Here is a 14,324-nt window from a genome sequence, read left to right as displayed (position 1 = left end):
TTTGGTTGACGACGAGGCTTTAGTACAGTGCAGGTCTGAAATTAAAACCAAGCAGCCGAGAGCAGTGCCAGCCCCAGAGCAGCAATGCCAGCGAGAAGGAGGAAGAATGAGACGGAGCAGGAAGGCGATGCTGGGAGCCCCCTTACCTGCAGGTCCGGGCCCAGCTCCTTCCCCAGGGTCCCGATGGGGGAGTCCCGGGACACAGAAGTCACGGTGGAGAGGAAGCTGGAGGACTCTGTGAGGTGGGACAGGGGCGACAGACCATCCACGACCCGCGTCATCTGCTCCAGGAAGGCCTGCAGCTCCTTCCTGAAAGCCTTCATCCTTGTGTTGATGGTCTCCAACAAGTGGGGCTCCTTGGGGCTGCCCTCGCCTTCGCTTTGGAGGCCTGAATCCACGAAACCATCCATGTCGGTGATGAGGCGCTCCACGGTCCGCTCAAGCCGCTGGGCCTCGTGTTTTATGGTCACCAGGCACTCGGTGTCCTCCCGGGCCCTCAGGAGTTCTGCTGGGCATGTCTCACTCGCCTCAGATGGCTTTCCACTGCCGAAGCCTGAGGTCTTCTCAAATATGTCCTCGGAGTCGCTCTCCCCACCGACAGGGCCTTCTCGCTTTGGCTGGGGCGGGCGGCCCTCTTCCCCATCGCTCTCTTTCTTGCCGGCGTCGCTCTCGGCGTCACTGTCTCGGGGGCTCGGAGCACGTAGCCCCAGATGTGCAGCCAGGTCACACCGCTGGACATTGGACAGCAGCAGCCGGTTCTCATACTGCAGCTTCAACACCTTCCCGCTGAGCTCATCGATCTGCAGCTTGGCTGACTTCAGCTCCTCCTGTAGGGGAATGCTGGCCCCGGGGCCCTTAGATACGCCGTCCCCCAGCCACCCTGACTCCTGGCGAGGCTCAAACTTGAACTTGCTCAGCTCGTGGGTCAGCTGCCGATTGTGGTCTTCTATCTCAGATATGGATCTCCTCAGCAGCTCAGCTTCCTCCTCCACGAACTGCAGGTGCCGGCGGAGCTCCGTGGAGGACTCCAGTGAGTCTCCGAAGGGTGAGGTAGGAATGCTCGGCACGTGGTCCCTGCCTGCTCCCTGCTCGTGCTGAACCCGCATGTCTTCCATCTCTGCCTTGAGGCCACGGTTTTCCACCTCCAGTTCCACGATCTTCCGGCCCAAGATGCTGGCCTCCTCCTCCACCAGCTTCAGCCGCAGCTTCAGCTCTGCCTCCCTGGTGCTGGGGGGCCCGCCAGCCTCCCCTGTTGGGAGGGGACTGTCCACATCACCATAGAGGGACTTATACTTCTGCAATTCCTGTTCCAACTCGTCCTTCTCCCGCCCCAACTTGGCCATCTTTTTGCGCATCAGGGAGGCTTCCTCTTTGGCAAACTGAAGCTGGCACTTCAAATCCGCACTGTCATCCTGCCAGGCAAGAATAGCCCGAGGGAAGGTTATCTGAAAACACCAAATGTGTGTTTTTTATGGTTCCCCTCACACCTCACCCAACACACACACACACACACACACACACACACACACACCACCCCATTCTTCTGGTTGGTGTTGCCATGACAAAGGAGCAGTGAGCCCCAGAGCCCTTGCAGGTGGGCTCTGAAATGACCTATAATTTGTTGCTTCGTCAAGAAGCTTAACGGTTAGTTTTTGGGAAGACCACGCATGCCGAAACCATCATACAAGTTACAAATGAAGAAGGAGAGAGTTAAGTGAAGTATAAGATCCACCAGTAAGGTTGTGGCCCGTTGGTGACTTTGTGGATCCGACTTGGTTCATATCAGCCTGTGGCCACTTTCACATGCCTGAGAATCCAGAGGGTTCCGCAGGGACAGCAAGGCTGAACAACTCTAAGATGGAGCCTAGCTTTTCCACTGACCAGCTGAGGTACAGGAGACAGAATAATTCACCTTCCCTTTTGTCCCATCTCCTTCCTAAAGGCTCCCAAAATGACATGAACAAGGCTCTGGCGGGCACCCACCACCGAGCTTGTAAAGTTGAGGTACCACATAGGAACACACGCTGATACTGAGCACATTTTGGCTATGGCAAGTGAAGACACCTGGGCTCCATGCCGTGCAAGGGCCACTTTAGAGCCTTTTGTTCCTGGCCTCTGTTTCAAGTGCTGTGACGCAGCAGGAAAGTAAACACAGAGACCAAAGAAAGAAGCTAAGTGTTTGAAAATCTGAGAAGCAGTTCTTAGCAGAATACCAGAAAACCCAGAGGGCAGGTACTGCTGCTACCCAGGGCCCAACTGCCTGGCAGAGGTTAAGAAAATCAACTGCCTTTCCAGCTGGGGGCCCGTGCCTTGAAGCAACCTATACTATCTTGGCTTAGGAATTTGGTTCACTCTGTGTTCAGTGCATAGGGACAGTGAATTTCGCAAAACAGTCCCGTTTGGTTGATGGGGGTGGGGGCGACATCTGAGAAGGCCCCTGTCTCTTGGAGAAAATAGTGACACCAGCTCTGAGACTTGCTGAACTGCTGCGGTCCAGACTGCCAACCATGTGACGGAAGACGTCAGCCTTCCCTGCGTGGTCGACTGCTTGTATTCCTGCCATCCAGGAGGATAGATTAAGTTCTTGAGCTCAGAGAACTGCAGCTACTCTTTGCCACATCCTGGCAACACTAAGCCAGACCGTAGTGAGATACAGAAACTGCTTTCTTGGTGCCATCCAGCTTTCTGCCTGGCCCGATTCTCCCTGAGCACAAACTCATGGAAGGAGAACCCGGTGTTCTGGAAGACTCAACCAAATCTACAGCCAAACTGCAGAAAGCATGATCTGTGTACCCTATTAAGTGATACACTGCCATCACTGTCCCCTGGGACCTCTTCCCCAACACACACTCTTGGCACACTATGGAGAGTGATCTATGTCAGTCGTCACGTGCTGAGAATTTTGGCACTAAGCATTTAGTTTTGGATAGGCAGACAAAAAGAGAGCCTAACTAGAAGTAAGGCTACCAGCCCTATATCTTTTCTTGCTTTGTTTTCTGAGACAGGGATTCTCTTTACAGCCCTACCCTAGCTGTCTTAGAACTCACCATGGTGACTAAGCTGGCCCCGAACTTGCAGAGATCGGCCTGTTTCTGCCTCTTGAATGCTGGGAATAAAGGCATGCGTCACCATGCCTGGCTACTCTACTCTTTTAATCACTAGCAAAATGGGTTCACAAACTGTGGGGTTGTAATTTCTCTCGGAAAGGACTTTATGCACGGAAGGACTCAGAGAATTCTTGGCCTGACACCATCGAAAGCATGCCTGCCTGCTCCTTCCCTCGTTCACTCCCTTGTTCCTTCATTGTCTATTGAACTCTATCTGCAGAGTAGCAGCGACTGGCATGCATTTTTAAACAACCCTCATGTCTCACAACATTCTAACAGAACAAGAAAAATCACTCTCCCGGCTTCCTGTTAGACACAGATAAGCACGTAGTCTCTGCTATTCACACGAAGAAATAAAGGAAGCTACGCTACTTATCAATGAAGATGGATTGTAAATACTTTTTAACTGAATTAATTGGGGATTTCAGTGCGGGAACTGGAAGAGAGAAGGGTTTCAGTCTATCTTTAACTGGGGGGCCAGTTTCACCAAAATTGCCTAAATGGCCTCATGACTGCAGCTGAGGCAGACAAATCCTGAGATCACGGAGAACATGGCTCAGCCACAGATATCCAGCCTCTTCTGGCCTCCACGGAAGTGCAGGGCCTCCTGTTATAACACATGTGAGGCCTTGGAACCAACAAGCACCAGGGAGGATCCCACCCAGCTCGGGAAGCAAATGTCTTGAAACAGGAACATAGATCGAACTCTCAGCAATCTCACCTGTAGCCAAGGGAGCCAAGTGATTAGGGAAACGGGGGTGGGGTCTGTGAAAATCCCGGGACTCCTAAGTGTTTGTCATCACCCGCTGTGAGCGCCTCACAGAGCCCTGCAGTCACCCTGACCTCTAGAAAAGCTGACCCTCATATTTCCTCCACCCACCATCTCCTGCAAGTCATCTCCAGCGCCATTTTCTCCACCTCCTTAAGCCTAAACCAAGGACAGTCACAGCAGCAGTTCCACAGACTGGACGAAAGAGTGTCCAACCTGCAGATCACCTGAAGATCCATCCTTGTTCCGTCTTCTTTTCCTTGAGGAAAGAAAGCATACAAACAGCGGGCGCGCCGACACGTGAGGAGGCGTGCTGTCATTTCTACCGGCACCCATGCACACTACCAGGCCTGCCGCCAGGACTAAAGCAGAGAGGGGGAGGGGGAGGGGAAGGGGGAGGGAGACGGCGAGAACACCGAAGCCTGGTAGATGAAGGAAGTGCGTGAAGGAGTTGGTCTCCCTCCCTGATGTCAAGGCAGCTGAAGCAGGAGCTACCACTCTGGGAGGTCCGTGAGAGGGAGGGGTCCCTCTACCCTGGGAAGCTGAGCTCAGCCTGTCCTGAAGAGCAGCCTACTCCTAATGAGACAAGTTCATCTCAAACAGCTGGCAGCTATGTTATCAACTTGTAACCAAAGACTTCTGGAAGATGCTGCCAACACTCTAGGGATCTAGGTTGAATCCTAAGCTTGGGAGTAGCAAACTCAAGTTTCAAGAGCCCATGGATAGGTCCAGACACAGTGTGAAAGCACAAGGCCAAACCCATCTTTCCAGTGGAAACTACAGACAGAAAAAAACAAGCAAGGCATGGGGTCAGACACACGGGGACCAGCACCATCACCAGCAGCTGGAAAGGCTTGTCAAGCGACAGAAATATATCACTGCTGGTATATATTCTTTGGCTTGCAAGTCTGCCATCTAGCTAGCACCCCAGCAGCCGACTGCCCATGTGCCTACCTTGTGCCTTGGTGCCAGCTTCCTTTGGGTTTTGGTGGCCAACCTGCAGTTCCCAGGGCGTTCCATTCCACCATTCTGCTGAACAGAAACTCCTTTCTCAATCACCCTGCAGGCTATATGGGGCAACTCCACACAGCGAGGCTTGCTTTCGTACACACTCTAGAAGCTACAGTTCATGTGCCGGACATGTGACACCCAACCTCTTCATCAGTCAGTAATTGCACTTTGAGGAAAGAGCTCTTTGCTGGGCAAGAGATGGAGAGCTAGAAAAATATTATAAACCCAGGATGCTAAAAACACTTAGCCGTGGGGCGCCTTTAATTTCCTTGTGATCAACAGTTCTGAAATGAGATTTGGGGGAACTAATCGGGAATGAAAGTGAAATTAGTCTTGTGCTGTGTCCTCGAATGACACTGAATTCCTGAGGGCTCAGGAATCGGGTAGTTTGAGTAAGACGAAGTTCCCCATAGTTTCTAGCACTTGAACACTTGGTCCCTAATTGGTGACACCGCTTGCTGAGGCTTAGGAGGTGTGGCCTTGCTGGATAAGGTGCACCACTGGGGAGGGGCTCTGAGACTGAAAGGCCTCTCGTAGTCCCAAGCCTGGTCTCCCTACTTGCTGCCTGGGGTTCAAGATTCAAGGTCTTGGTAGCTGCTCCAGCAGCCATGCCTGCCTGCTGTGGTGCTCCCTGCCTCGATGGTGAGGGACTCTTATCCGTCTAGACAACCAGCCCAAATAAACCCTTCCTTCCGTAAGTCGCTCTGATTGTGAGTGTTCTTATCACAGCGATAGAAAAGTAACCGGTGCAGAGGGGGATCATGAAGAGAGGGTTTCCAGGGACAGGGTGCACACAGACCCTTGAACCCTGACGCATGGCATCTCTCTAGTCACCACTCGCTGCTTATTTACACTCTGCTGAGATTATACACCAATGACATCTTTGTTCTCTTCAAAGACTTAAAATGAAAAGCAACTGCAGAAAAAAGAAAAGGAATCCAGAAAGGCAATTTCAACAAAGCTAGAGAGCCTGGAAGAAGACATACCCTATAGTAAAAAAGGGCTGAACTTGCTCAGTTTTTCTGCTAGAATGTTCTACTTTCCAGTGAGCTGATCTAAGGTACTGTTCAGCTACACATTTAAAGCACACACATTCACAAAATAATGGCAAATAAATGACCCCAACCATCCAGTGACAGCAGGACTTCACTATGTGTCCGACTGTGAAGGCCACAACACTTTCTGGCAGTTAGGAGAGCCTCCAGACCCCTGGACTACACTTACTGCAAGTTCACACAGAGCCAGTTTGTTCTCTTTCCTAAAGAGCTAGAAGGTTATCAAAGCAGAAGAGGAAAGGATGGGGCTGTGGATGTGGTAAGAAAATGTTCACCCTGTGAAGGTGAGAGTGAACCCCAACGTGTTGTAGGTGGCGGATGCTTCTTTTAGTGTCTTAGACACAAAGAGAAAATTCAGAATGGGATGGCTCCTTGTCATGAGTAGAACTTTGGGATGAAAACCTCGGCTTACCTGGTTAATGGTTTTCTTCTCTTTGTATATTTCTCGGCTGCCTCTTCTCTTCAGAGAACTCTGAAAAAGATCCAAGTGATACTTTGTTACTGAGGGGTCACATGTGACAGCTGGCATTTGTTCCCACTGCTAGAATTACTTAACTCCAGAGAGAAAACAGAAAGCAAAACAAACAAATAAAAATCTCAGCTCAGTCAACATTTAAATGAGTTTGTATGTTTGGTGAGTCTCTGACTGCTAAGGTATTTTACATTTTATTAATTATTGTATCTGGGGGTGCATTCCTCAGTTACTCTGTTTAATGCAAATAGAAGGTGGCGTGGATGAACCAACAGTAAAGAGAAGGCAAGAAAACAAACACAGAAAGTTTCAGAAACAGATACAAAGTAGTTCTGGAGTTGGCTTATTTCCTAATTATACTTTTTTTTTAGCTAATATCAAAATTAATCCTTGTATTCTGATGGTTGGATTAAAATGTGGCAGGCTCTTATTTATGGAATGAAAAATCTAGTTTGCAAAATTATCAACAATCCAACACCATTAAAGCAATGTCTTTTTTAAAAAGATGTATTTATTATGTACACAGTGTTCTATATACATGCACCCTGAATACCAGAAGAGGACACCAGATCTCATTACAGATGGTTGTGAGCCACCATGTGGTTGCTGGGAATTGAACTCAGGACCTCTGGAAGTGCAGCCAGTGCTCTTAACCTCTGAGTCATCTTTCCAGCCCTAAAGCAATGTCTTAAGGGTCTCCCAATTTATTCTTATACAGTGGCCTTGGCTGTGTGCCTCACTAGGTTATGTGCCTGCCTAGATTGCATACAGTCAACTTGCGGTGTCTAGACAGGCCCTCTTTCTGGAGCCTGCAGATTCCAAACTCCATGGATGTCTAAGTACCTTAAATAAAGTACTGTAGTGTTTGCATATAACCCACAAACATCTTTGTATATACTCTGAATCATCTCTAGAGTACTTACAATGCCTAATATAATGTAAATACTATAAATAATACTACACTATCTCGTCTGGGTGGCAATAACAAAAAGCCTAATGTGTTCTACACCCATACAATTTTTTCCCAAATATTTTCAGTGTGCGGCTGGTTGACTGCATGGACATGGAGCCCCAGTAAATACATCCCTTTAGGGCCACTTAGTGACAGGAGACCTTTGCCTCAACAAACTGCGTGCATGTACGGAACACAAACCTGAGTATAAGAGGACCAAGGGGTGCCTGGGACAGACAAACAGGGATCCGGGACTGTTCTTGCTAAGATAAAGCATGAAAACTGACAGAACAGACTGGTAGAAGAGCAGCACCCTGGAGGAACTGGACGGAATCTGGATACCCCCAGTCTGAGGCGATTCCATTAGTAGCTGTAAGAAAAAGCTGGAGATGAGCAATTGGGGGGAAGGGAGGTGGAAAGCTCAGCTGGCCAATGCCTGCATTCCCTGGGGCCACTAGGTTCTCTCTTCCCACCCTGGCTCAGCTCAGGCAGTGGTGTGCCCTCCTGGGTTCTCCTGGCCAGTCTTGACGTCCTTCTGCAGCTCCATCCCTTTCTTCCAGTGTCACCATGGCTAGGGAAGGCAGCTCCTGTGCTCCTGTCTCCTTAGGAAGTGCTCTGAGTTCATTAACTCAGCACAGTTCCAACTTTTTAAGTGCCTCCCTCTCCAGAGTGTCAGGTTTACTGCGGAAATTTTAGGCTAAAAAGTTCTAAGTCTAGCTATCTCTTAGCTCTAGGAGGCTGGTGACCCAGGGGGTTAAACAAGTAACTGAGACCAGGAAAGGTATCAGGAAGGCTAGTGGAGGGGGTCAAGGCATGGTCTGCAAATGCCAGCTAGAGCTGACATTCTTTCCTTTTCTAGTTTTTAGAAAAGGTTGGCTAGAACTACAAAGCGAAACTCTGTCCTGCAGCAGGTACAGGGAAGCCTGCTTGAAGGCCAGGACTCATTTCCCCAGTTAGGGGCCTTCCCAAGGTTTTCCTCTCCACCCTGCAGCTAAGGAGTGGGTTTATTTAGATGAGAAGACTGAGCCGCAAGCTCCGGGTGATTCTGGCCTGGAGAATTACAGAAGAGCAGCCCAGAGGGCTCCCAACACAAGCAACATAAATGCAAAGGTCTACAACAGTGCTTAAGTGCATCTGTGAGCCAGGGCCCGCCACTGATGGGTGCCCCATGCTTTATCGCAGTGTTCTAGTAAGGGCAGAGGCCGTGTGCTAGAAGGAAATGAACTCTATAGATGTGAAACGGAAGCTAGAAGCAGAGGCAGAGGCTCTTCACTCGGGTTTGGAATCACTGAGTGCTGGAGGGTGGCTCCCATCCAGGGTGAGGTCTGCCGGGGGCAGGGAGCCCGTGGGGAGACTCTTCCAGTCCTGTGATCCAGCAAACCACAGACCAGGCTGGGAGTCTTGAGACGGCTGAAAAAGACTGACTTTATAACAGCAACTAGGGTGGAAGCTACTGGAAGGATTAACGTTTACCAGGAATCCGCAGGAGGGCAAACGTGAAATGCTGGTGATCAACAAACACTAACGACGGATGCTGCCCACTGGGGAGACTTTATGACATAGAGACACTACTTTTGATGTGAGAATAATATGCAATGTGGCAATAGGTAATGCAAGCACATGTGTGTGTGTGTGTGCGCACGCGTGTGCATGCAGTCAGAATTCATAAGGGCTTAAAGTGATTCTAGAATTCATCTAGAACAGGGGTTCACAAACTAGTGCTCTGCGGCCAAAGTAAGCTACAACTGTGCTGTGAGGATGCAGCCTCCGTCCTTCCTGGATGCTCTGTAAGCTGCCAGGTTTACAAATGTTCTGTGAGGATGCAGCCTCCATCCTTCCTGGATGCTCTCAGTAGCAGAGGCGGAGCTAAGCACCAGGGCAAACCATCCTCCCCTGCAAAACCGAACGCCTTCACCGCCAGCCTTTGGCAGAGAAGCTCTAAATCAAGAGCAGCAAATGGGTGAAAATAGGCATGGATGCACTGAAAGGAACAATGACAGTACAGAAATGCAACATAATGGCACTGCAACAAGCTTACAAAGATTAATGAAACCGCGCAAAAAGCTTAGAAATAGCATTTGAGGGAATATGAGCTTTTAGCGACCTACACAGGCAACATTTTAAGCCAATGAAGAAAGGATGAGCTAGCTGGTGTAAGTTTTAGAACAACGTGAAAAAAAATTCTGAGGTAAAAGAAGCATTAAAAAAAAGGAAGGGGGGGCTGGGGTGATGGCTCAGCAGTTAGGAGTACTGTCCGATCTTCCAGAGGACCTGGGAGTGATTACCAGCACCCCCATGGTGACTTGGAACCATCTGTAACTCCAGCTCAAAAACAAAACAAACAAACAAACAAAAACCAAAAACTGTTTTATCTATAATACACAATTAAAACAAAAGATTGCATTTTGTTTGTTTTGTTTTTTCCTGCTTGGATACTCACAAATTCAATAAAATCAGGGCACCTGGTGTTAGGATGGACCCACCAAGAGAGGCATGTCCAGGAAGAAAATGGAAGTTGGAGGCTGGGCTCTAACTTCAGGGAAATGTCCTGACACAATAATTTACCTCTGCGGATGGACCCTGAGAAGAGATGCTGAGCTGTACAGTCAGAATGCGCTTAACATGCAACACATTTTCTAAGTAAATAAGCACCGTGGAGCACTGTAAAGCCGCCCTACTTTGTATTTATTGTGCATATTTAGTATGCACAGGAAGATGTCTTGATATGCAATAGGCAAGTGGGGTGATTATTAAGCCGGGCAAGCTAACACAACACAGCATCCCACAGTCACTTTTCTTTCCTTTTTTAAGAGTATCTAAATTTTACTCCAGGGAAATCACCAGTATACAAGACAGGCTATTATATAAAAAGGCCATCTGCTACATTGTATCTTCAGATACAATGATACTTTTGGAAAATATGGGAAGATACAGGAAATGCTCAGGATGTGTCAAAAGGAAAAATGCACACAATGAACAGCCTTAGGATTGTAATATAAATGTCACCATATTACAGGTGTAATCCTGGAAAGTGGATTTGAGGAATACAATGTTGGTGAACATTTTATGGTGACAGAATCGTGGGTATTTTTTTTTCACTCTCTTTGGTGGCTTTTCATAGTCCCCACATTATCTACCGTATATGTCATTGTTTTTAAAACACAAGAGGCTGAGGGTACTGCAAGACGGTGCATGGGCTTGTGTACGTAAGACCCTGGGTTAAAGCCAGTACCTGAAAAAAATAAGTAGAAAAGGTGAGGAAATTAAAATGTATACTCAAAAACCAACAGGAAAAAAAGGGGGCGGGGACATGACTGCCTCTGTCCTCTTCTGCAGGTTTGCAGCAGCATGATATTCACCAATTTCTTGGATCTCACCCCATGAACTGGTAGTTTTTCTGAGGCTGGTCCTTCAGGTAGTACATATACATCTGAGGTCCCAAGGATTACAGAAACTGGACAGGCATCCCACTATTACTGTGGATCTCAAGGCAGAGAGAGGCATAGTGAGGGATAATTGCTGCTCTCAGCAAAGGGCTCCTCCAGAGTCTGGTCCAATATGGAGTTCCTGGGGACTCTACAGAAGGAGTTGAGTGGTTGTGTGGCATGTTTTATGCCCAGCTTATCCCTGGGCATGACCCACCAATCCATGTGTCTTCTAAGTGCAAGGAAAAGCAAGGGCAAATGTGGAAGCAAAATAAGTGGAAGGCGGGACTGGGGACTCGGGCACACCTTTCGGTCTGCTCAACTGCCAGCAAATCCACTTTACATTCTTATCTAAAAAACAAAGTTTGAGAATCCAAACTGAATCCACCAAAGGCCTTTACGTTTTGTGCTTACTGCATATAAAATCAGGCATTTATTTGGGCTTTCCTTATTAATTAATTAACTTATTCACTGGGGGTGGGGGATAGTATGCATGCCAGGGCAGATATGTGGCGGTCAGAGGACAACTTGTGGGAGTCAGTTCTGTCTGTCCTACCGTGTGAGTTCCAGGGGCTGAACTCAGGTCATCAGGCTTGACAGCAGGCAACCCTGCCTGCTGAACCATCCCGCTGGCTCAGTTGTTTGGACTTTCTATTTAAGCCAATTTCTTTCAAGTAATTTCAGAAGAACTGGCAAGGTGGTTGCTGAAGTGTTTCAGAGGCAGGCTAAAGCTTCAAGTGTAAATTGTTGGTAAATAGAACCAAATAAAAATGAGGACATCGTAAAATGAGTCAGTAAACGAGCCGGATGCAGAGGCAGGCTGATGGCTCCAGAGGCCCTGCACACTCTAATTATTTAGAAAGCTTCTTCTTCTTTCTTTTTTTTTTTTTTAATTTTTGGCACACAAAGAAACAGCATCAGATCGAGACATGAGGGTGCCCTAGTTTCCTTTCTGTTCCTAGGAAGACAGTTACATTACAGGGGCCCAAGACATACAAACTTCTGTTCAATAGAAAATGTCACAGTTACAGTACAAACTCCCCACCCCACCCTGTCGGTCTGTCAAAAGGACAAGGATGATCTTATCCACCACCCTATCTGTCATGGACTGAGTGTTTATCTCTCCCAGCTCATCCACTGATACCCCTAAGATCCAATGTGATGGTGTGAGGAGAGAAAGTCTTAGAAAGATAACTGGGTCTGCTGAGGTCCTGAGGGTGAGACCACTATAATGGGGCTGATATTATCCTAAGAGAAAGACAGCAGCTTCTTCTGTGTACTGTCGGATGAGTCCCTAAGGATGCAAGCCCAGAAGGAGCCTTGGGCTGAGCTCAGCCATGCTAGGACCCTGGACCCCACAGCTTCCAGAACTGAGAGAAACAGTGATCTGTTGTTTATGTCGGCACTTCATGATTGGACCTTGTCTATTCCTGGTGTCTTTGTGCCTGACAAATCTTCATGTGACTTCAAGCACACAGTCATACAGGATATGTCTGTGAAACAAAGACTTACCGGTAATAAATAAATCATAAAAAAGTTATCTAAAAACAATTCTGCCATCCACAGAACTTTTCCATCTATTAGACATAAAAGCAAATTTTCACACTAAAGAGGCACATGTCCTTGTTTACTTTTACATAATGAATGGCATCTTGGCTGAATATTTGGCAGCATGGGCTATAAAACACCTTTGACATTTTTCATAGTTAATCAATGTTTTGATTTTATGATTGTCAATGCTAAGAACACCACGTGGCATGAATATGTAGTAAAAATTTAACTTAAAAAAAGCATACTTAGGGCCATTTCAAAAACAGTTAGAAATTCCACCCTATTTCTAAAGCAAATTTACCACAAAAAAATATTTTATAAAACCTAAGTCAGCAACTTAAGCAGAAATCTTTAAAATTAAACATTCTAACAATATAACTCAAAGTTATACTCATATGAACCTACACACTGAAGAATGACAGTAAAAAAAATAATTTTTTCTTTTCTTTATTTTACTTCTGTAACTAAACCATTAGGCTTTTTTAGGAGGAAAAAAATTGTTTTTCTGTTTTTCTTTTTTGAGACAGGGTTTCTCTGTGTAGCCTTGGCTGTACTGAACTTGCTTTGTAGACCAGGCTGGCCTTGATGTCATAGAGATCCCCCTGCCTCTGCCTCCCTGAGAAAATTCTTAATTTTCAGTAAAAGACTGAAATTCTGAACGCAACCTGATCCAAGGTGTCTGAGACAGTGTCCTGTGACTGCAGGTTGGCGTGAGGGCAAGCGCGGGGACTGTGCTCACGGGAGGTGCAGCACCCAGGCTGCCGGGATGCTGTAAGGTGAGCATGCGCAGGTCCTGACAGCTACGGGGCCACAGTGAGCATGCGCAGGCCCTGACAGCTACGGGGCCACGGTTTGCTCAGCCAACTGGGACATTTGGTTACAGAAGGCAACCAAGCAGACACACTACCCAACTAAAGCTGAATGAGAGAGGGCAGGACAGACAGGGAGAGGAAGGGGGAGAAGGAGGAGAATGAATCACTGACCACAACACTAAATCAGGTGATGCTGACACCCCCAAACCAGGAACACCAGCCTTAGAAATCTCTCACCCTGCCAGGCATGGTGGCCCACATCTTTAATCCCAGCACTCAGGGAGGTTCGAGGCCGGCTTGGTCTACAAAGCAAGTCCAGGACAGCCAAGGCTACACAAAGAAACCCTGTCTTTGAGGAGAGAGAGACAGAGAGAGACACACACACAGAGATCTCACCCTGTGAGACTGGTCGTGGTTCCCAGATTGTCAGAGCAACCTCCCACGGCTTACATTTGTCTCAATCTGAAAATTTTAGCTTTTTTCCCCCCTGATCCCCTGACTGGCAAGTTTTCTCATTCCCAAAATGTCTCGCCTTCCTTTAGCCAGGGCCCAAAGAACTATTCTGGGAATGGCTTCGAGCTGCCGGTCTCGAGGCGCCTTGTGCACGGGCTATGAAGGTGCACTTGTTGGCATTCTGGAGGTTTCGGAAAGATCTGAGCTGCCGGCAGCATACGTCCTTATTTGGAAAAGTCAGTCAGAAAACTGTCGTCAGCAGGCAAAAAAATGCCACAAAGTCAACGAGGGAAATTATCCTAACACAGCCTGGGCTGAAGAAAAATACAGCAATAGAAGCCGATGCCCAGTGACCAAAACCTGAGGAGGTAAAAGGGGCAGGACAGAACACACACAACCTTGAGGCACAGGAGCCAGACCTGCACGCTGGCTGAATAATTCATCTCAGACCCTATAGACATGTATCTTGAGATCTAGTTATTGGAAAATTGCTCTGAAACGTACTACCAAATACTATAAAATAAACTGAAGGTACTGACAGTAAATTATAACATATATGAAGAAAAACGAGAAATCATGATCTCTGTAAAACCATAATGATGACTCACTCACAGCAAAGTACCTCCCCCAAAACTGTAAGAATCCCAATTGTGGACGGGCCCACACTCACCCCACCACCAAGCACTATACGGCTGAATCTGTATTTCAGAAGCCCTG

The 14,324-nt window shown here is 47.7% G+C and overlaps 1 protein-coding gene across 11 annotated transcripts in view; it reads right to left on the bottom strand.

Moving 5' to 3' along the window:
- The window catches only part of Mtcl1 (microtubule crosslinking factor 1), a 111,703-nt gene that overhangs the window by 43,454 nt on the left and 53,925 nt on the right, over window positions 1–14,324 (bottom strand). For 4 of the 11 annotated variants that reach the window (XM_021643173.2, XM_021643176.2, XM_021643174.2 and 1 more), the window contains exons 4-5: window positions 6,355–6,414; window positions 147–1,412 (exon numbers count right to left, since the gene is read on the bottom strand). In XM_021643173.2, coding sequence (XP_021498848.1) covers window positions 147–1,412; window positions 6,355–6,414 — 1,326 coding nt within the window. Of the gene's footprint in view, window positions 1–146; window positions 1,446–4,830; window positions 4,909–6,354; window positions 6,415–14,324 lie in introns of all 11 variants that reach the window. The other 7 variants (XM_060368235.1, XM_060368227.1, XM_060368233.1 and 4 more) reach the window with 5 other exon arrangements.

Source organism: Meriones unguiculatus, chromosome 15 (genome assembly GCF_030254825.1).
Source record: "Meriones unguiculatus strain TT.TT164.6M chromosome 15, Bangor_MerUng_6.1, whole genome shotgun sequence".
Taxonomy (NCBI): domain Eukaryota; kingdom Metazoa; phylum Chordata; class Mammalia; order Rodentia; family Muridae; genus Meriones; species Meriones unguiculatus.
The sequence above is the reverse complement of the archived record's forward strand: the minus strand, read 5'-3'. Positions and strand labels throughout refer to the sequence as shown.